The following is a 22460-nucleotide window of genomic DNA, read 5'->3' on the forward strand; positions in this document are numbered from 1 at the left end:
ATACCTTGTAGATAAGATTTCCTGTTCTAAAAATATCTGGAATCCTGAGGAGGTTATAGGAGGACAAGGAATAGAAAACTTGCTTACAGCATGTTTTGAAAGCAAAGCTACATTAAACTGCTCGTAGTCATAGAGTCGTACAAACATAACACTAGCCATCATTTAAAAACATAACAACCAAATTAAACATCCTTACTATTTGCGGAAGCATATTGCCATCAATTAAATGAAATTTTTCTTTGTCTTGACCCAATTGACCAAAAGCGACATAAGGGGCCGTTAAATTAAACGTCTCACAATCGATTCCTTTGGGGGTAATAAGGGTTCCCACAATATACGCAAGGCATTCTGGCTCCATCACTGAGTCGTTTATTTTGTCTGATAAAGGCCTTATGTGCCTTTGTCTAAGCTTTTTTATGTCCAATTATGCAATGTACTCTTCATAAATCCGTTTCAACTTGTTAAAATCTATTTCTAGTCACAGTGGTCCGAGAGATCTAAGTTGGTATGTGGTGATTAAATCGTTTGGTACAATTATTCATTTTTAATTATATTAAAGTTAAAACAAATTTCTTGGTGGTTTATTTAACCAAGGCTCGCCTGACTCAGAAAATGCGCGCATTTTCATCAGCAAAGTAGATATCTTAGGAACTACATCGTTGTTGTGGCTAACTGATACTTACCTGGTTACGGTCGGTTGATTTTAAATGTTTAGTTTAGGACTATTCCTGACAAAAATTACTCAGTTAGTAAAGGAAATTAAGGCCAACTAATGTGGGAAATAAAGAAAATGTAATTAAGAAATGTAAACATCTTTACAGAAGCTTGAGCCTCCTTCCGCTGTGCGTATGCTCGATCTCTTATCCCCTTGTTGTGCGCGTACGCGATATTGTGTCCCTTGGTTTGCGCGCGTGCACGATATTGTATTCCTTTGTTGTGCGCACGCGCATCTGACACTAAGATCAATCGACCTAGTAAGAAGTAAAGACTGAAGAAGCAAAACTGATTTGACGCATGCGTTTTTCAAATTCTTGTTCTTTACAAGCATAACAAGTTTCTTTCCAGTGACACTAAGGCGACGCAGAACCTGTGCAATGTTGAAAGACTCAGCGACCATTTTTTTGTGAGCGTTACACGTCTAAGGTTGCCTTTTATCATCGATAAAGAGAGTACTAAGCATCAGTCGTTGCTTTCACGAAGCGAATCATGTTAAAAAGGCCTTCTCCAATATCTTCCCAACTAGTATATATCCCTGATATTGCGATACAATATTCCTAGTTTCGTCTGGCATCTCTCTGAATTACAATATTTGTATGAAATAAAGATGGTATAAAATGAGAGAACAAATTCAAACACGATGATTACCGGTAAAAAATACCCACAATATTTACAGTTCACAAAATGTAATTCGCTTTGTATTATTACAGGACGAACAAAAGACAAATGACATGTCATGACTTAATCTATGCTTTTGTCGCGTCTTCCATTAAACACACGCACTCAGCAGATTCGTTCGGGTTCTGTCATGCCAATGGTTGCAATCATACTTGGTTCATTTTATCAACTCCGCCGATGGGAGGTCGAACGTTTTCTCGATGTGGCACTGGGTTTATTACCGGGAGAATTGTTCCCCGTGGGACTGAGACTGAGATTTCCCGATGACTGCTTTCGTTTAACACTTGGTTTAAGACTACCTCGACGCATGCTACGAGAACCTCTGCCGCTAACCTCTAGGGTGTCAGTGGGCGTGCGGCGTAAACTTTCTAGAATGAGGGCAAAATACTGTTACAAAATGTCACCTCTAAAATTTGTGGTCTCTTTCCAGAAAATGTCAACGGAGTGAAGTTGCCCCTTAATTACCGTATAAAGGAGAACCCAATACTAAAAACTTAATCTAAACTCCAGGCAGGGATTGAACACACATCCGGGACTAGATTTGCATCTTGAAATGAAGGAGAGTAACAACTTAAAGGTGGGCTCGATTTCCGCTGTTTGCTCGGATGAAAGGAGCGCGGGCTCATTTCTCGAACGGTGGTTGGCAGTCAAGCCTTTGTTAAGGTGGCTACAACTAAACTATTTAAAATGGATGTGTGAAGGTAGTCATCATAATGCAAATTTATTGACATGTTTAAAGCGCCAAACCCTTACCGAGGAAATCCTTTGTTAGAACGTCCTCGTCATCAAGAAGAGGCGTGTACAGGGGAAATTCACGGCCCTCTATGTTTTCTACATAACAACACAAAACAAAACAAAAACAAATCAAAATTGAATCAAAAGTGGAGGCATTGGTTGGTGATACACGAACATGGCTTTATGAATTCCGGATCACAATAAAACTTTTCAAAAAAATTTAATATCTTGATTGGTTTGCATTTCGTTTCGAAGAAGCGGTGATGTAAAACGAAAAAAAGTAGCAAGTTTCTGTAGAACTTGAGCTGCATCAACATGAGACAGTTACCTACTTTCAACTCGCACGAGAATAAACGTTTCTCGTTCATTGAGGAATTCAATTCCGTTCGATGCTTGGTGATCTGTTAGATTCTTCACTGCCCCCTGCAGATCCGAGAGGTCAATGACCGCTGTTTAATAACAACAAAAGTGCAGTGATTAGAAAAAATCCTTAAATCATCATTTATCGTCAAGGAAAAAGTCGTCATGTGAAGTCATAAACGAGGGCGTTTTGCAGTGACGTGAAAAAAGATTCTACAACCAACAAAAACACAAATGCGCAGTATTTGTACTCGACAACAAATAAGAAAAACATAACCACTTGATTGTCTTCCATAACATCAGCTGGGATTCCAGTCCCGCCCACCTAAAGGTGTAATGGTTCTCGGAGAACTCTACCGTCCGTCAAAGTCACCTATCCCTGACGTCTCCTTAACCCTTTCACTCCCAATGAATAAAGGCTGATAGTTTCGAAAGAAACTATTTGGGGCTGCGTCGGTGGGAGTAACGAAATAACTTGGATATATCAACAAAGTTGAAGTGGTAAATTGGCTACCGTAACGATTACAAAAGCTGACGTTTCGAGCGTTAGCCCTTCGTCGGAACGAATAGAGGAATTGTGGGTTGTGTGTGCTTTTAAAGGCAGAGAATGGAGCTACGTTATTGGTGGAACATGGCAACCCACAATTCCTCTATTCGCTCCGACGAAGGGCTAACGCTCGAAACGTCAGCTTTTGTAATCGTTACGGTGGCCAATTTACCACTTCAACTTTTTTGATGTATCCAAGTCCTTTCACCCCCAAGTTCCCATTAGTAATTCTCCTCCCTGTCTGCCATACAGTTCTCACTATGTTAGTTTGGAGAATTTGATATTGGATCAACTGATGATCCCCTTATTTGTATTTTTCTTTCTTCTCATCACTTGTCTGCTTGATATTGTATTAAAATTATAAAATTATAAGGGGAAATTCTGTCTTTACCATTGATGGGAGCGGAAAGGTTAAGTATATTGAGCGGAGAAACCGGAGAGGAGGGATGCCAAGAATTCTCCGACTTCCTTACCCTGCTCTCCATAAGCCCGCTATTGATCGGGAAATCGTTGTAGATTAATCATTAACGAATGTCCGTATTTTTGCAGTTCTTTCACGCTTCCTACCCGAAATGATGTTCTTTCTTCCCAAACCCTATGCTCTTCCGTCCCCCATACCCATCCCGTTCCTAATTCTTCCCTTTCTCAATCTTACCTTGCTAAAAGTAGCCTTTTATGTCGAAACGCACATAGCAGCGTCAGGCTGTCATTCTTGACAGTGCTCCCTTACAACAGGGGGGAGGGTAGGGGCGTTTAACCTGTGTTTACTGTATAAGTTCGTATATTTCCTTTGCTGATATGGCAATGTGAGCACGAAAAATAGTTTAATGGATGAAGTCTTTACCCAAACTAAACACAAACCATTCTCAGCACAGTTACATCGCCTCTTAATGTCTTCCAACAGGTGAATAATGCGGCAGTTTGGGTTAAACAGAGCCTCTCTGTGATCTAGAGGAGTAAAAAGAGTGACACAATTGTCAGTACAGGGCAATTTAATTAGCACCGGTTAGGTGGTAGTGATTAGCTCCATAATCTACATCATTAAAGCTTTACTAAGTATCGTATTTGTTCAATGTTTTCGTCAACAGAGTCACAGAGTTCTCGACCAATCAAGGTTAAAATTGAGTCTTGCTGGTTGACACTAATTGTGGACGTTTGAGAAGCCAGTTGGAAAATCTGACTGAGAGCAGTCATTGCACATAAACCCTTTTTCACCTTCACAAATTACTAACAAACGGTGACAGTTACCAAATCTGGTTCATTTCGCAAAACGAAGATTAAAAAACTTAGTACTTAGACAACTGAACACAGTAAGTTTCATATGAGTTGCAACTCACTGCTCGGATTAATTTCAGAATCAAAAGAGCCAGGGATGCTCCATGAACAATCTGGCTCTCGGAAGAATCAAATCATCTGCAAGAACACGTTTAACATGTGTTTAAAATGGGAACAATCTATTGTGTGATGAGGTTTTAGTATTGAAAAAGAATTCCTTTCTGTATTTCATACTCATTAAGCGCCAATGTTATCGTTTGACATCACTGCCTTACATCAAGAACCTTCTATACTCAAACTGAACAACATCCGATAGCTTCTTCGGTAGATTCAGTGAGGGCACGAAATAACTCGGACATCGAGCAAATTTCAGACGAGCAAAGGACTATAGGAAAACAATCAGTTAAATTGATCCGACTGAGCAAGGTCCACATCCGCCATAATCGCTTTAGTTATAATTAGAAAAATTACTTCTTTTTGTAGACTGAAATTTAATCAGGTTTAACTTAGTCTGTTAGGCGACAGTTGAGTAAAATAGGCCAGTAAATTAATCGAAGGACATAGAAATCTGTTCGGCACAAAAAAAAAATGGCCTGGTTACGTGAAGAGAGACTGCTCCAGGTGAAGCCACAGTGTTTAAGGGTTCTAAACACTGAGACAACTTGTCTCTCGCTCATATGATATGTCTTGATTTCGCACCAATTAACAACAGTGAGGGTGAGAGAGTCTTTAGAATCTTACCTCCATATTTTACAGTAATAAACATTCCTTTTGTACTGAGTTATTCAATCAACTCTTGCCTCCGCGTTTGGACACCAAGGGCTGCGAGACGATCTATAACATTGTCTTGCTGTGCTTCTCGTGGTTAGGAAAGAATGCAACAGATAACAAATGCTAATTATTATTTAACAAATGCACGGCTTTCATTCAGGACCAAAGTAAACACTGAAATGTCTCCAGCTTGACATCGATCAACGCATAGTCGGAGAGTCAAAGGGAAACAGGGCTAATTTCTGAAGTTGATGTAAAAGCAGAGGCTGATGCAACCGAGTGATGAAACCACTTAACTGTCGATGACTCTAATCGTTTGTACATGTATCTATCCCTGAGGATAGTTTCTAATCTCGCACCTCATTGGCTGAGGCAGGATGTACAACTGGTACATTTTGGCATATGTATGCTAACATTCGGCATCCCAGTTGAATAATGTGTAAGTACCAGTTCGTTAAGATTAATATCATCAATATTTGAATAGGTCAATTGTCATTGAGTCATTAGCCCAGTCCCTCAATGTTCCAACTCCTGCAACTTTGTCCGGTTAAGTCTGGGAAGAAACAAGAAACTGTTCTCGGTGTTGTCATGGTACAGTAGTGGCCCCTTGTCTCAAAGCCCCAAGTTTGACCAGTGGACACTATTCCCTTTGTTTCAAAACTTCCAGTTTCTAGTCTTTTTTGAAGCAACGCACTCCCTTCCCCACCAATACCGAATACTTCTGTTACCCGTTAAGCAGAAACGCCGTCTCTCAAGTCAAGTTCTTTCACTGGAAAACAAAGTTTATCTTTGATAGCTTTTCCTGTCAGCTGTCAAACTAAAGCACTGTCACGGTCAAGACCTCTTTCAAATATTTGACAGTAGCGAAATAGTTTATCGTTTCAGTCAAACCCCTGACTTAAGGGATTAGCGCATCATAGAGGGGACTCTCAATTTTGACTATCGCGAACTTCCGAACAAATATTATCATATCTGTGGTGTTCCACCCAACACGTTACCTGAACAGTTAATTCTTTTAATGATTGTCAAAAAAAAAAAAAACTTCTTAATTTAAAACAGCTGTTTATGTTTTGTTTCCATGTCACATCGATGACAGAGATCTAGATAACTACAACTACAACTCTATGAAGTTCTAAATACAATGTAAAAGACAAAAACGCACTGTAGTTTCATATATGGAAAAAAATTCCGAGGTAAGACATTCACATGACGGTCATTCCGCCGAGTTTTTATTACCCTGTGTAAGGCGGTTTTACTTTTCACTCGCTGAAGGAATAAAACCTGCTGCGTGAAATGATTCACACTAGATCTACTTTAACTAACAAACAATATTTAGTGTTCTGATTATTTTCTTTCAAACATGTGTACTATTACCATGGATTCTAGTCAATCTTTTTCGAATGGTACTCATTATAATGTCTTATGGGATTATTCACTCTTAAGCCTAGTTCCCACTAGCGACATAACGATCATAATCATAATCACGAACATAAACATAAGCTTCTTATGTTCTAGTGGGAACGGCCGCTCTAAAAACGTAAAGAACGTGTTGCGAATCTGGCCGCCATCTTGAAATGAACCGACCCGAAAGTACTAGACCTAGACTTTAATTGGCCAAAACACAATAATCCCGTTGGGCCAATATGTTTCTCATTGTGTCGTTATGATTTTCGCGTTCCTACTACCAAAAGAAAAGCAACATAGTCATAGTCAGAGACATAATCATAATCATAAGAAAATGGTCGATCATTTTCTTACGATTATGTTGATCATAAGGACGCCTATGATTATATTTCTGGACGTTCCCACCAAGGCATAAGTGGAGGCGCGGTGGTTAGTGCGACCACTCATGGTTAGTGCGCTCGACTCCGGATCGAGTGGTCCGGGTTCGAGCCCTGGTCGGGACATTGTGTTGTGTTCTTAGGCAAGACACTTTACTCTCACAGTGCCTCTCTTCACCCAGGTGTATAAATGGGTACTGGCAATTTAATGCTGGGGGTAGCCCTGCGGTGGACTGGCATCCCATCCAGGGGGGAGTAGAAATACGCCTAGTCGCTTCATGCTACAGAAACCGGAGTTAAGCACCGGCCTAATGGGCCACTAGGCTCGTAAACAGACTTTACCTTACCACTAAGGCATAAGCAACATAACAGCGTTATGTTCGTGCTTATAAAAATGATCATTATATCGCTAGTGGGAACTAGGCTTTAGCAACACAGTAGTGAGTAGTACTGTCATGTGACGTTACTATGTGACTTTGAATTGTGTGGAAAAAACTCGTGTGTGCGACACACACACACACATCACATCCATACAGGCCTTTAACACTTTACACCTTAATACCAGAACGCATATTCTCCATACTGTTCTCTATACATTTCCTAAGGTGCTGACAAGGAGAATTTGTTTAGCAATCAATAGTTTATTAAGTTTGTGATCATTTAACTTATTCTCAATACCTTAATGTTTGATTGATGGGTGATACTGATAGGAGAAATTAGACGCTGGTCACTCTTGGAGATCAAAGAGTTAAAAAGACTCTTATATTGAGAAATACAAGAGTTCATGTATCATGCGGTACATCAATATACTGCTGCCCATTAGAATGCTATGAAAAATACAGTTTCAGATGTCAGTTGAGATTATTGATCAAGTACATGCAACTTGTCAATCAATAAATTATCACAGTGCAAATATCCCTCATGTGATAAAAACTCTAACTCAAAGTACAGAACAGTTACCTCAAAGCTAACAAAGAACAGCTATCTATTTTATTAAATAATTTATTGAAATTCTCCTTGCTCTTGTAAGAACTTTTCATATTCTTGGTCAATTTCGTCATCAAATTCTGGATCATCTTCAAGGTAAAAACCACCATCTTCATGACTGGAAGTAATCGTGTTGACAAAAGAGGAGACAGAAATTAAAACAATTCACCAAGAAAGGTGATTTATAACATTTTAGCTTTGAAAAAGCTACTTGTTGTTTTCTCTTTATCCTCAACTCTTACTGTATTGACATTGTTAGGAGAAATTCTGTCTTTGTCACTCAAGAGGGTCAAAGGGTTACGTGACTGTAATATACTTTATGGAGTGCACAGGAAGACAAAAATTGCCAAATCATCATCTGTGGAACCTTTTTAAGAAATAGGCCCAAATTGTCATGAATAGCCAGCACCAAAGAAGTGTAAGGTCATTGATGTGCAGAATACATCTTTCAGGCTTTAAGGCTCAGGTTAGTCCTTTCAGGTGCTTGAAAGCAACCTGCCAAAACTTTCACATCCAGGTATTTAAAGGATTTAGGATGGTAATCTGCACTGAGCTTAAAATTAATTATTCTAAATGATACATACCTGAAATCACCCTCAAAGTTTTCAGGAAAGTAGTACCTGTAAGCTTCTTGCTGCTCTGTATCATCTTCTCCATCATCAAAGTACTCACTCCATTGCTCTGTTTGAAGTTAAGCACAAACACTTGTTGAGTCATGAGCTGTATCATAAAACTCTGACATGCATGGAATAAAATCCCATGATGATTATGACCCCATTATGATTCTAATAATTTTTTAAACCCCACAAAAAAAAGAAGATGAAATATTACCAAAAAAACAAATCATGTCGTCGCCCCAAAGTTAATGCAGACGATTCTTAAAATTCTTACGTATATCTAATTTTCAAAATGAAAGAAAGCATTGTAAGACTAGCTATGAATTTTTACATATTTTCAATACTTTTTAACCATTTAACTACCTTTTATTATATGGGTGTGTCTTACAAGGACTGGGAACTACCAAATTCACAAATTTGATTGGCTGAAATCAATATTGAAAGCAGTCTAGATTTTCCCTTCTAGACCAGCATCTAGACTGGTCTAGAAAAAAAGTACAAAGAATATAAAAAACTGGCATATAAGACAAAGCCATATAATAAGCATCTTATTAACCGAGCTAGGTTGGTCTGTATGGGAGAATCTTGACCTTGGGTCACTGGTACAGACCTCACTGCGTTCGGTCTGTACTGGCGACCTCGGTCAAGATTCTTCCATACAGACTTCCCACTTGGTTAATAAGAACTGATTATCAGTTCAGTTAGTAACAATAGAAACGTAACTTTTATCTTGTGAAGAAATTTGTAACACAAGCTACTGATCCAACGTACCTCTAATAGAGCCACCATATTATAACAAGATAGTCATGATTCAATGTAATTCTTTACCTTTGTGATAAACTGTCTTAGACCTAAAAAACCAAATAATACTGTATCCAGTAATAATATCCAGTCTACTACGCTGACAATTAATATTTTACCTGGATTTGTCACTGGTGTTAAATAATCATCGATTGTCAAATCATCCTGAAAGATAATGAAGAAAACAAAAATTCATGAAAAACTCAGTAAAAAAATAAAAAATAGTAAATAATAAAATAATATACAATAAAACAATAAATGAATAAATAATAAATAAATGATAATAAATAATAAAATAATATACAATAAAACAATAAATGAATAAATAATAAATAAATGATAATAAATAATAAAAATGGGTAAAAATTGATGCTTTTTCAACAAAGAGTGTAGAGTATAATATTCAATTACCAACTGCCACACTGCGTGCCTAGCCAATGAAGAAACTAACACTAAGTGTCACAGATCCTAAAACACACCATACACGTATTTTATTACACGACACGGGCAGTCAGAGGGCCAATAACTAAAATCAACCAATCAAAATGCTCTATTGCCGATCCAATATTCTCTAAGTATTGGACCAGGCACTGTCCCGAATGGTCCCGAATGATACTGCACTTGTGTCCCTTTGAACTTCAGTCCTATAATAAATCTCTTATTAACCAAGCTTGCTCGGGACCGTACTGGAAGAATATCAGTCCTCGGTCTTTTTTGTACGGACCTCGCTGCGCTCGGTCCATACTGTCAAGACCTCAGGCCAATATTCTCCCAGTACGGCCCTCGCGCTTGGTTAATAAGATATATGTATTTTATTGTAGCTTCTCTGTACAATATCCATACATTATCCAGTAAACATGTAATGTGAATACTCAAACATACAGGTATCAGGTAGACCTAAACCCAAAGTCTCATAACTAATTTATATAGAAGTTTGTAGCAGCTAGAGGGGAGAATTAACAATCAGATCTTGGAAGTGAAAGGGTGAAATTCACATTGATTGGTTTTTTATGAAAGTTCACACAGTAACATACCAGGCCAAGACCATAGTCAGACAAAGAGTATCCATTGTCAGGGGGGAAGTCAAATGATGTTCCAGCTGCTACTGGAGCTGGACTGGAGGTCCATTTGGATGCCCGTAGCTTTATAACTTGAGAGAGTAACCTCTTTGCACTGCAGGCAAGAAAGTGTGGAACAAAACTTAAATTAGCTTAGAGATTGTCACTCTTTCCATAATGTTATTATATTTGCTGTAATTGATGGAAAATAAGTATATTCTCCCCTATCTAACGACATAAAATCACTTAATGTACATATAATGTTGGTTGGAAAAGTAAACCATCTCCACTCATTACATAAATACCACTTACTGTCTGGATTGGCTAAGTCATGGACAAGAACACTGTGGCAGAGGCAATGAGCAGCTGGGTGTGAAAGCACTAGACTAAGTACAGTGTACATATATAACATGGCTGAAGGAGAGGCAGGAGGTTGGATATCTCTTTCAAACTGCTCCTTACCTCAGCAGCAGGATTTTTAAGTCAGGAGATACTGCATGTGGAAACTTAGATGTAGAATCATATTTAGAACTAGCTTCCAACCAACAAGGTTATGTATTCCACACCCACAGCAATTCTGCTGCATATTTATGGATGAAATTACTAGAAAGTTTCTTTTTTCACTAAACACCTTCATTTGTTCTTTTTTTTACTTTGATTTGTTGATCTGGTTGTTCCATTTTACCCCTTCAATGCCCTTTCCTTGGAATATGGCTAGTTAAAAAACTACATGTAAAATAGAACTTTCCTAATAAAAATTAATGGCTTTTTGGTAAAGGTAAAGAATTTGATCCTACCAACACATCAGTAGGATCAACCAACAGTTGGCTGACATGTTGGCCGACAAACTACCAATACGTTGGTAAGATTGACTGATGTGAATGGTTCTACCTTTCTGACAGTGTGGATTCTTTTAGAAGCTCTTCAACATCGGAGAAAACTTTATCGACTTTTTGCTTTCTTTCTTTGTCAATTTCCTTAAATCTGGGGTCATCGAGAAGATATCCTGTCATCTAGATACCAACCAAAAATGTAAACAAACAAACAAACACATCATATTACAGCAAAAGGTGCAAACGTAAAAGATGATTAGTGACACCACCTTAGAAAAGTGTTCATGAGTGTTCTTGATTGAACTTGCTTGTTTGAAGGATGGGCGATGCAGTCTATTGCATAAATAGCAATCTTGCAGATAGCATTAAGTGTACCCAAAGCAAACTTTTATCTGCTAGAATCCTTTATTTACTCTTCAAACAACAGTGGTACTAGGTTTAACCTACAGAGTATGATGTTTAATTTAGGAATGAACCTGGCCACTGACTGTCTGGGAAAATGCAAAGTAGGAGTTTGTTCAGGAGTTAAGAAAAAGATCCTTTACCAAAGTGGCAATTATTATGGCTGTCCAACTATGACAGTACACGTAATTGTCAATTTACATGATTGTAGCTTTGATTGTTGGTGGTTATTTTAATACCTTCAATATTTTGCCAATGCATGTTAGGCATTCCTCTGTATGGTTTTGCAAAAGGGTGGACAACATTTCTAATAATCCTCTGTGAAATACCTTCAAAGGTTCACTCTCACCTAGGGGCTGTGAAAGAAAAGACATTACACGTAAGCTATGAACATCACAATCTAAGAACATATACCGGTACATTGTATAACACTTACAGGTAATAACAGTTTGAACCTTTCTTTCATCCTTCTAACATGGTCATGTAATTTAAGCAAGTTTAAACTGCTGTTACCCTGTAGTTGCAAAAGAGCTCAGCCTCAAACATTGCAAATCCAAGCAATTGTACCAAAGTTTGTGGATTTTTTATAGCTTCCTCTCTGATTGTATGTTCATCCCTACATCTGGAAATAAATAAAGTACAACAGGAGTCAGGGTAGAATATTATTATTTTATGAAACATTCATATCTTGTCAATTCTGATAATCAACACATGCAATATTAAACTCTGTCAACAACTCTGTATGCAAAAGAGATGACATAACTTTGAACATCGGTAATGGAATTTTCAATTCACCTGTTCATGAAAACACTCCTGAACCTTTCGCCATTTTCCAAGAAAATGGCTTCCTCCATTGATAACAAGTTGCATAGTTTAGCTGCTATATACTGGAAGTTGGGCTCTGTTATTGACTAAGGGAAATGCAAGTAAGGATATTTCAGGGATCATGATAAAGGCAATACTTTGTTCATTACTATTCACCTCATGATTAATCATATTTTCAGTTTGTTAGAAAAATTTAACTTATAGGGAATTTTAGACTACAGGTACAAAGCCAGGTGTAGGTGAGAATCTTCACATAAACTTTCACATGAAAGTTTGCACAAATGTTTAACATTAAGTAATTGGCAATTTTTGTTTGCATTACTTTTGCATAATACTGTACAACAAGATAATGTAAGTTTATAACTTTTCTTTAATGATTATTTACCACTTTTATATCCATAAAAGTTATATGTACCCATTTAAAATCTGACAAACACTAATGAAATGTATCTTGACAAAAACTGATACTCACATATTCAAAGATGAGATCTACCACCTCCTTCAAAGAAGTCAGCGTACCAAGACTTTTCTTTATCTTATCAACTAAAGTTTCATAATAATAATCTAACTCGCCAGGACTCTGAGTTAGTCCAAAAAGAACATCTTTAACACAGTTCATCAGTTCATTTTCAGGTATGTCATTTCTCCTTTGCAATAGAGGTGGTCTTTCAGGTTGTTGTGGAACTGTAGCAGGTACAAATTCAGGGGCTTCGACTACAGACGCAGGATTAAGGGAAGCCTTAGGGACAAATTCTCTTGCAAATGGTGATAGATTTGTAATTTTGCTTGTAGGCTCTCTTAGGGATGTTTCATTGTGATTTGTAACAGTTTGCTCTTTCTGATCACTCTCATTTTTGCTATCTTCAGTTTTAGCAGTTTCTTTTGTTGTTTTAGAAGAAAGAAAGTTGCTCTCTTTTGGCAATTTACATTCTTGCTCTTTCTCATCCAATGGTTTATCCATTTTTTCTGCCTCGCAAGCAGGTTTTTCCCCAGATTCATTACCAACTGATAACTCAGTAGTGGTATCACCTTTATCTTTTCCAGCGTCTAGTGGCAAAGGAACAGGAGAAACACCTTCAACAGGTTTCTCATCAGTTTCTTGGTTTACAGTCATGGGAGAGGTAGCATCTTCTGCACCCTTCTCACTGCGAGGTACTGACAAATCAACACGAGTGGTACCTTTGACATTAAAATGAAGATGAAAAATCAGCAAACTAGTTACCTTAGTCAAAATCTGACCAGTATCTTATCACCTAGCTGTTTATCATCCATAAGGGGTGAAACTTTCTAAAGAAACTGTAGTGCTGCATCAGTGGGGGGGTAACAAGGTAATTTGGTTACATCAACTAAGTTGAAATTGTTAATTGGCCAACATAAAGGGTTAAAAAGCTGATGTTTCGAGTGTTAACCCTTTGTCAGAGTGAATGGTGAAGGGCTCTGATGAAGGGCTAACGCTTGAAATGTCAGCTTTTTAACTCTTTGCAGAAGCCAATTTACAATTTCAACTGAGTTGATATAATCAAATTACTTTACTTTTCATCCAGCTGAATATCACCCAGCTGGTACCCAAAAGGTACCTGTGCCTAGTTTCAGAAACTAACTGTTTAACAAGAGACTTCATTGCAGCTGTAACATATAATCCAGATGAAGTATGATAAAAGGTGGGGAAGTGTCTTAAGTAACTGTGGTGCTACAACTGTAGGAGTGGGGGTGGGGGGAGAAAAATAATTAGGTTTCCACACCATCAGCTTGGTGGATAAAACCAAATTATATCATTAAGTATGATATGGATCGACTACTGGCACCTTTTGACATGTATCTAATTTTGGTTAAACACCATGTAACTCTTAGGTGAAACTGTAATACACACCAACTCAATTGAGGGTAACTGGGTCTTTATTGCCTGAGACCATACGCGATGCTCCCCATAGAAATAAATAGAAGAAAAAAAAATTTTACAGATTGCACTAAGTACAAACAACATTAATCGCTGGCTGATTGCAAAGAGAATGCTGACAAATATGCCAACTGTTTGCTCATACCCGCTGGGCATGGCGTAGATTTTCCGCTGCGGTATTAATTGTGATAAACAAGTCTATCACCCACTAAATACACACCAACTCAATTGGGGGTAACTGGGTCTTTATTGCCTAAGACCATACGTGATGCTCCCCAAAAACCCCAAAAGAGTCGGTGAGAAAGTCAGTAAGGGATAGATTTGCTTATCAAGTTGATGGCCATAAACTTGTACAGCAGAGTAGTATCGAGGTAATGTTCGTAGGCATTAGAAAGCCAATCTCCTTGAAGCTTAATATAGTGCCCAGGGAAACCACAGTGCAGCGCAAAGGTGGCTCCTCTATGACGAAAAGAGTGGCCAGAGTACAGGGTTCCGTCAAATCCGCATTGCCGTAGTAAACGTAGTGTAAGTTAGAGGTTTAACATGGCCCCCGGATGTGTACACAAAAGCAGGGCCCTCTCGAAGCAAAGCAGAGTCATGTGCACCTACCAATTTAAAGGCATTTACAATTGCTTTATGCGGGCAGAGTTTAGAGTGTTCTATCCTCGGAACAGGTACCAACAGGGTGCAATTGCGATACTGGATTGTTTTCCACCAGCGCACTAAGAGCAGCAGGCCCCAGTTGTAAACGCAAATATCGCACATGCGCAAGTGTTTTAGGGGGTCAAATGAGCTCGCCAGTGGGATGAGGAGATTAGACTTGTGAAAGAAAGAGAAAAAGGCGCTGATACAAGCAGCCCAAAATGTCGCATCGAACTAGTTAGTGAGGACAAGCTCTCCATGGAGTTTATGTAAAATGTTTGGGGTGATAGGGAGCTTTTACCAAACAACATTGCCATGGAGACGCTTGGCGGACGTTGTTGCTGTCCGGTTTTGTGTATCGCCCCCAACCCGCTTACTATGGTCAGTTTTTCAGTTGTTATTATGTAGTTTCCATGCTGTATTTCGTTGCGTAGTGCGTTTTCAACTTTGGCGAGAATATCATGTCCCGTAGCCGATTTGTAATTGGTCATTTCTGCGTGTCGTAGTTCAGAGTCAGGTGATATGATATGAAAGCCATCTGTTAGTCCTTTCAGCAGATAGTCATGGTCAATATCATTAGTCAAATGTTCTGTCCAGACGTCAATGTTATTGTTTAACGAAGATGGGTGTAAACATGGGTGGGGTCCGAGTCATGTGCGTCGATTTGACATCGTGGGTGGATGTTCGTGTTGAGGGTGGAGCTGAGAGCAATTTGCCACGAGGCAGACGTGTTGACAGCGGCATTGAGGCCAATTACAGCCCGACAAGGAGTTAAATTGGTGGCAGATTGGCCGGACAAATTGTGGCTGGCGGCCGGAATTGGAGCGCGAGTCGGCATAAGGCCAAGCCAGAGCTTGGTTGGATTGAGTCAGTGCGCGACATTTGACAAGGAACCGCATATGAAGATGCTGTGAATCACTGCCCCAGCGAAATCCGTACTGGTGCTGAAGTTTTCAATATTTGTTGTCATAGATGACAACAGAGGTAAAAGTGTGAGACTCGAGCAGTTCTGCTACTTTCACAGTGTATGAGAGATAATTGGCAATCTGGGACGGGCCTGAAAGCTTTCCTTTGTTTGATAGCTTGTGCATAATTCTCGCATTTGCGGCAACCCACATGGACAGTGAAATGTTTTCCAATTTTGGTTTACTTCTAGGAGCACGTAGGACAATTCGTGCACCAGCAGACCCACCAATTTCTTGCTCATCCTTAACGGATCCATCGTAAGTCGTAGTACTTATAAAGTCAGGAATAAGCAAAGGTTTTGTCTCACCTTCTTTCTTGGACTGCGCTTGGTGTTAAGTTTCTAAGAACACTTGCGGGTTGTTGTCAACCCTCTCGAGGGGCATGGACAATGGCTGCTCTGTGGCTCCGAGCTTTAGAAGTGGGTCATCCATTGAGATTCCGCTGATCTTTTTAAGCAGGTCTTCCAAGCCACTATCATTGGCTAGTGATTTGGTAGTTACTGGGGTGCTCTCACTCAAATGCTTCACCTCCGTCTTGTGGTCTTGGTCGTTGCTGTTCAGCAAGTTTAAGGCCTGCATGAATAGTTTCCTCTGCCCGAGGGTTAAGTCCAGTGCTCCTACATCCTCTGCATGAACTAACTTAAAGGCATCCTGGCTGTCCAGGTCGTTGTTCTTTAATATCTCTGTCGTGCCCTCCTTCAGTCCATTATCACTGCACCACTTTTTAAAATTGAAACTCGTCATGACAAAAATTTTACAGATTGCACTAAGTACAAACAACATTAATGGCTCGCTGATCGCAAAGAGAATGCTGACAAATATGCCAACTGTTCGCTCATACCCGCTGGGCATGGTGTAGAATTTCCACTGCGGTATTTAATTGTGATAAACAAGTCTATCACCCAAGTCTACCATGCAACTCAAACAGTAATGCTTAAAAGGTGATCTGCTCCAGTTGAATCTAAGGCAAGATTTTTGCACAGCCTTATCTTATACATACATACATACATACGTTAGCTGACCACTCCCCATAGGGGCTTTTCAGGGCCAATTCCCATCCCACCACAGGGGAGGACATCCAGTACACAGTAATCTTGTGCATGGGAAATTAACGTCTCCTACCCCTAACCCTGCAGGAGACAGGGCCTACGGTTTATTCGTCCTTATCCGAGAAGACTAGAAAATCTATCCATTTTTTTGATTATAGAAAGGTAGCAAATTCTCCTCACTTATTTTAAGACCATGAGTATCGGTCTGGCCAGGGCTTGAACCCTTGACCTCTCGCACAACACAGTCCGGCACTCTAACCAATTGAGCTAACCGGGAGGCCTTCTACTTCATGACCCATACAGACTCTGGATTAAGTGAAAAATGGCAAAAACAGTAGATTGCCTTTGGATATACTGCTTTGTTTCAAAATGGTACGGGGTTTTACGGAAATCTTTCTGAACCCTATTTACTCGTGAACATTTTTACTCTCTCTTAGGTAGTAAGTAGTCGTTCTATAATTTAAATAAGTTCCTGGAACCATACTGGCAAAAATGACTGATCAAATGTGGTCTTTGCTCGCATAAAAACGGATAACCTATCAAGCTACAAATAAAGATATAAAACATTAAAATGGGTTTTGGATGATTCGAGCTTTGGACTTCAACTACACATGTAAATGCATTCATGTTCCCGCGTTTTGAGCTGTGATTGTGCAGATTCACACACAAATTTTTCTTCGAGATTTCAATTCACTTTGAAATACATACCAAGGAATTAGAAACCAAGGGATATACAATTTCTATTCAAGGTATAATGACTACAATATGTTACCTTTATCAGTTTCATTTGAAGCGGAAGAGGTTTCATCCTTGCCTTCTTGTGTGTTTAAGTCTACTCGCTGCTCTCCAGGTTTTCGAAGAGGACCTGTATAGTCTTTCGATGTAAATTTATTCTTTATAGGCATTACGAAAATCTTAAGAAATTATAAAACCTGAATTTCCTCTGAATTGCGAAACCATTTCAGCGAAAAATATCCCGTTCTTTGCTTCCTTAGCTCGAAAACCAGAGCTCGAAAACAAAATGTTGCATATAGTTCAGCAGCCTGGCCTCATTCTTCGAAACACTGGGGGAAGGGGAGGAGAGATTTATGGAAAGTTATCATACAACCTCGTTCCCAGGGCCTTTTCCTTTAGAAAAGACCCTGGGAACGAGGGTTATTGTATGAATAAAGCCTGGAAGTTTTAAAAGAAACTGTGGTGCTGCGTCGGTGGGGGTAACAAGGTAAATTGGTTACATCAACTGGGTTGAAATTGTAAATTGACCACCGTAACGAATAAAAAAGCTAACGTTTTGAGCGTTAGCGAATGACGAAGGGCTAACGCTCGAAACGTCAGCTTTTTTATTCGTTACGGTGGCCAATTGTTAAATTTCAACTTAGTTGATATAACCAAATTACCTGGTTATTATATGGTCTTATGTGGCACGAATACGAACGTTATTTAGATTAATCAAATCTCTTGTCTTCATATGAACATTGACAAAAGCGAAAAACCTAAATAAAATGAGAAAAGCGCACTGAACATGAAGCGTGCTAAAAAAAAGTGTCGACTAAGTTGTTTCCTTTCACCGTCTTGAAAAGTTCATAATTTCGGACGCCATGATATCTGATTTCGGAGGAGAGTATCCGATTTTGGACCAAAGTTTCCGATTCTATTTTGGAGAATAAAGTCTGATTTAGACTCAGAATTATGTGAGATGCGGTAGCAGTAGCCTTATGTTACCCTGCGAGCAGAGCCTTTTTAACCCGTCCTCGAATCGAAGAAAAGAAGAAGAAAAGAAGAAAAGGCTCTGCTCGCAGGGTAGCCCTATGTCCGAACTGCCTATTTTTATTATCATTCAGTTCCGGCCAACTCGAGGGTAGTTTCTAGGAACCGTACAAATTTAATGTGGCTTAGAGGCTTGGCTGGGCTTAATCAACATATACTAGAGTTAAGTGAAGTGAAGCTTATTAAAATCTACATCCATTGAAATAAACGATAGCAGAGGTAACAAATGCAGTAAAATTTAATACTGAACAACCATTGACAATTTTAATGGAAAATAAATGTAAGTTTGAACTTGAAATGAACCTTAATCAAGTTAACACACATTTTTTTTTTCGTCAGAGCTGGATTGTCATATTATTAATGCTATTAAATTTATACCCAGTATTCCAACAACGAACCATTAACTGTTTCCACCACTACTTGCCCATCCACATCAAAGTGTGTCAAATGAATTGCTTCTTCTCGTATGTCAGTGACGTAACATTCATCAGCCAATCCAGTTTTTTCTTTCTCTATGGAAGCCACTACGCAGCTGTTGGTGGGAGTGTCTGCTGACCTTGACGATGAGAGCTTCAAACTGAAATCAGTTTCTGACGGAAAGGGAGAAGGAACAATGTGAAATTTTTTCAGTTCCAAACTAAACAAATCTTTTCTTTTGCAGTTTTGCTACGTTGATACATGATTAGGAATTCGAACTGGCAAAAATTGAGATAAATTAACAAGGTTGTTTGACAAAGTTCTGGCCTGCTATAGTCGATTTCAAGTCATCCATCAGGATTACTGTACCTTTCGCCTGATGTAGTACAATAACACTGTCGTAAAACGATGCAAGAAAAGAACAAATGAAAAATGAAAAAAGTCCCAACGTCATCGACAAGATACGAATGAAAAGAAAAAGAAAGAAACGACGAGGAAATGAGGAGAAAGGCAAAACTAAACAAAGGGAAAACATTGTAAAGAAACATGAGTGAAATGTTACTCGAAATTCTCCTTGGGACCAGTTATTATTATTATTACGGGGGAAAAGCATTGGAAATTTTTTCGGGGGAATCACATGGTTTTAAGGGGGAAATGAGCAGGGGTCAGTTTCGGCGAAAAAAGGAGATGGTAAAAAATTGACCGCCGATGAGGGAGGAATCATAAGAATGTTGAAGAGCCTTAAAAGGAGGGGGGGTCAGGTAAATGAGATCGTGACACGACAAAATTCTTCGACCCCCACCCCCCCCCCCCCCCCGCTGCCTTAGGCGATAATTAATGACCAGTCCCTCATGGGTTTATTACTTTACCTGATAGCTCCGAAGTGGATGCAGCAGTGCTATTATGAACGAGGTCCCTTTTCAGTTCGGGTCTCTCGTAAGGCACTGAAATGTGACCCATGGCTAAACGACGGCGACTGTGACCATGGAAACAACCTGCTTTGCTGTTCGCTTCAAGTGAGATGGGAATCTCAAATCCATCGTTGTTACTGATATCAGGCAAGTCTTGAATTCTTGTGGACTTCCATGGGTACATTCGAACTTTCTGAGCCTTGAGAGGAGGACATTTATAACGCTGTTTATATACAGATTACATAATCTCTCGATGTTGTTCAAAGCAAGATTTCCATCCAACCTCACACTTCATCATGCGTACAGTTGGTTGATGATGAAAACAACAGCTGGTAAAACAACAGTTTACCTTTGCGATTAATACTTTACTTTTAAATAGAAAGGGTTTACACCGAAATCTTTTCTTCCTTATTTATTAGTAAGTTATATAAAATATTGCGAAGTTATTAATTAATATTCCTTTGCCCGTAAAGCCGGATTGACTTCAATAAATTTAGCAAGAAAAAAAGGTCAGGTACTGACGCTTAAAACAATAAAATGGAGCGAATTGTCCAAGCAAAAAGATGAAAGAGTATGGTTGGCATTCACCTTATCAACTGGCTTGAAAGTTCTCAAAGTACAACCAGGGTCAAAATCGGAGCCGATCCGATTTCTCCTCTTTCGTTCGTCTTCTAAGTCTAATCTTCGTTCTCTGACGCTGTGCCAGTGGTAGACGCACACAACACACGAAAGAAAAACTGCCAGGAGAAAAACTGGTAACAGTACACCAATAGAACTCGTTGTGAGACTTAACAAAGCCATGGATGGGCTGGTTTCTACTAACTTTGTTGGTGACTCTGTGTTCGGCGACCAGTTTGAATCTGTCGAAGGAATGTCATTCAAGCCGCGGTCGATTTGGGAGCCCTTATGAACGAATTTTACTTGTGGTGTAGAAGCTGTGGAGAATACCCCGGGAAAAGAGAACGATGTTCGGTTTTGAGACATGAAAAATAACATGAATGTAGTTGTTGACTCATATCCTAAAATCAGTACACACTTCACGATTTGAACGAAACACAGAATGCCTCATACCACACACGAAAATAGTTTCTGATGCCTTTTGCACGTTTTTACGCCCGCATGACATACCGAAAAAAAAATGACAGAAAGTAATCATCTCCATTCTTAACGGTGTGAACGTAACAAGGATATTTGATTTGTATACGAAAATAATTTTTAAGAAGGAGATAGAATTGCTATTTAATTGCTATTTAATTTTGTTCCTTGATTTTTCTTCTTGGTGTTATATCGTAGGTATCAATTGCAATATCCGGCATTGTTCTCATAGAGTACGTCCACCGGTGTCGAAGCCTAAATGTGAATGCTGCGTAACTAGCTTGTGGCTGTGATCTTGCAAACTCCGCCAACCTCGTCACTTCTTTCACCCAATCTTCTACCTTGCTACCCACATATTGCTCAAGATAAGACGAGAGCCCAGCGCAGCGCCAAGGTGTTTGCGTCCCTCCTTCACGCGGCCTTCCTTTTCCGGCTTAACAACAAGCCAACATTTCTTGGAGTTAGGATAGTATCCAAGGGTCGGACCAGCCTCTCTCAACTCATCCCACCATTGCTTAACCTCTACTAGGGATCCTGCTCCAGTAACGTCATCCGCGAACCAGCATTGTTTTGCAGTGCTTTGATTTTGAAGTAACGACATTAACGGTTGTAGACTAATTGCCTACATTGACATAGCTAAGGGGTCTCCCTGTGTGGTTCCTTCTGCAGGATTAAGCTCACTACCACCAACCACAAAAAGGCGCACAGGAACTTGATAAGTGTTAGTTACATAGATGGCGATCAATGGGCATAGCACTCTGATGTTATTAAGCGCGGCCACTCTGTTTAGTGAATTGAAGGCGTTAGAGGCGTCAACTAGTAAGGCGGCATCAGTTTCACTGCCTTCAAAGATATTGCGCATGGCATGTATTGCAGCTTCTCCGCCACTCTTCTGACCAGCGCAGACCTACATGGCCCCACTAGTGTTGATCGCATCTTGTTTTGTGACTCTTGCGACGCATTTGCCAATTTTTCTTCTAGTAGTCACCTCGCCCACACCTCGGGCGCACCTCGCCGTTACCCTTGTCAGGCGGAATAAGGCGACTTGCTACGATAGGTTCAATGGTCAGCGGATCAAAAAATTCCGTGCACAGTCTTCTTGTGAGTGTAGCAAGACTCACATAGGTTGATACTTGATCTCTTAAAAGACTTGCACGCCAAAATCCTCTTGAAGCCATTGGCGTCCACACCCGAGGGGCCGCCAGACCCCTTAGTTATTTATGCAGCTTCTCTCACAAGCTCTCCATTAATCCCTTGAAAAACTAGGTCAGATATATCTTCCACAGGTCCGAACAACATCGACCCCAGCTTGGCCCTCTGCGCATCAGGG

At 39.6% G+C, this 22460-nt stretch overlaps 3 protein-coding genes across 5 annotated transcripts; all 3 read right to left on the reverse strand.

The window, feature by feature from the left end:
* Positions 1–773: 773 nt before the first annotated feature.
* On the reverse strand, positions 774–5554 carry LOC111323953 (uncharacterized). Its single transcript, XM_022927414.2, has 5 exons — positions 5054–5554; positions 3899–3985; positions 2463–2579; positions 2149–2226; positions 774–1763 (listed from the first exon to the last, which is right to left on the reverse strand). Exons 1-5 carry the CDS (start codon positions 5076–5078, stop codon positions 1561–1563), a joined length of 510 nt encoding a protein of 169 aa, XP_022783149.2. The 5' UTR covers positions 5079–5554; the 3' UTR covers positions 774–1560.
* Positions 5555–6082: 528 nt separating this feature from the next.
* On the reverse strand, positions 6083–17985 carry LOC111323939 (polyadenylate-binding protein-interacting protein 1). Of its 3 annotated transcripts, none has more exons than XM_088739366.1 (10): positions 17713–17985; positions 12860–13542; positions 12358–12473; positions 12076–12184; positions 11802–11918; positions 11219–11340; positions 10304–10442; positions 9389–9434; positions 8436–8532; positions 6083–7969 (listed from the first exon to the last, which is right to left on the reverse strand). In XM_088739366.1, exons 1-10 carry the CDS (start codon positions 17843–17845, stop codon positions 7867–7869), a joined length of 1665 nt encoding a protein of 554 aa, XP_088595492.1. In that variant the 5' UTR covers positions 17846–17985; the 3' UTR covers positions 6083–7866. The 3 variants fall into 3 exon arrangements, with proteins under 3 accessions (XP_088595492.1, XP_022783133.2, XP_022783134.2); XM_022927398.2 differs by having other exon boundaries at positions 12860–13566; XM_022927399.2 differs by lacking the exon at positions 17713–17985 and adding an exon at positions 14258–14303 and having other exon boundaries at positions 12860–13566.
* Positions 17986–19079: 1094 nt separating this feature from the next.
* Positions 19080–21364, reverse strand: LOC148719600 (uncharacterized). The gene is made up of 4 exons (XM_088739110.1): positions 20624–21364; positions 19994–20234; positions 19494–19519; positions 19080–19373 (listed from the first exon to the last, which is right to left on the reverse strand). The coding sequence occupies exons 1-4, from the start codon at positions 21029–21031 to the stop codon at positions 19080–19082; spliced, it is 969 nt and encodes a 322-aa protein (XP_088595236.1). The 5' UTR covers positions 21032–21364.
* Between the last annotated feature and the right edge of the window lie 1096 nt (positions 21365–22460).

Source organism: Stylophora pistillata, chromosome 11 (assembly GCF_964205215.1).
Source record: "Stylophora pistillata chromosome 11, jaStyPist1.2, whole genome shotgun sequence".
Lineage (NCBI taxonomy): Eukaryota > Metazoa > Cnidaria > Anthozoa > Scleractinia > Pocilloporidae > Stylophora > Stylophora pistillata.

Excerpts from the sequence above, each read along its gene's own strand:
- LOC111323953 (XM_022927414.2), bottom strand. The coding sequence starts at position 5,078 with ATGTTTATTACTGTAAAATATGGAG. Across the intron at positions 3,986-5,053 it reads TATTACTGTAAAATATGGAG|ATCACAGAGAGGCTCTGTTT; the intron begins GTAAGATTCTAA and ends TTACTCCTCTAG. Across the intron at positions 2,227-2,462 it reads TATTCTCGTGCGAGTTGAAA|AAAACATAGAGGGCCGTGAA; the intron begins GTAGGTAACTGT and ends GTTGTTATGTAG.
- LOC148719600 (XM_088739110.1), bottom strand. The coding sequence starts at position 21,031 with ATGTTATTTTTCATGTCTCAAAACCGAACATCGTTCTCTTTTCCCGGG. Across the intron at positions 19,520-19,993 it reads ATCCACTTCGGAGCTATCAG|TGTTATTGTACTACATCAGG; the intron begins GTAAAGTAATAA and ends GTTTTACGACAG. Across the intron at positions 19,374-19,493 it reads TGTACTACATCAGGCGAAAG|CAAAACTGCAAAAGAAAAGA; the intron begins GTACAGTAATCC and ends GTATCAACGTAG.
- LOC111323939 (XM_022927398.2), bottom strand. The coding sequence starts at position 17,845 with ATGCCTATAAAGAATAAATTTACATCGAAAGACTATACAGGTCCTCTT. Across the intron at positions 11,919-12,075 it reads AGCTCTTTTGCAACTACAGG|CCCCTAGGTGAGAGTGAACC; the intron begins GTAACAGCAGTT and ends TTTCTTTCACAG. Across the intron at positions 11,341-11,801 it reads GCATTGGCAAAATATTGAAG|ATGACAGGATATCTTCTCGA; the intron begins GTATTAAAATAA and ends GTTGGTATCTAG.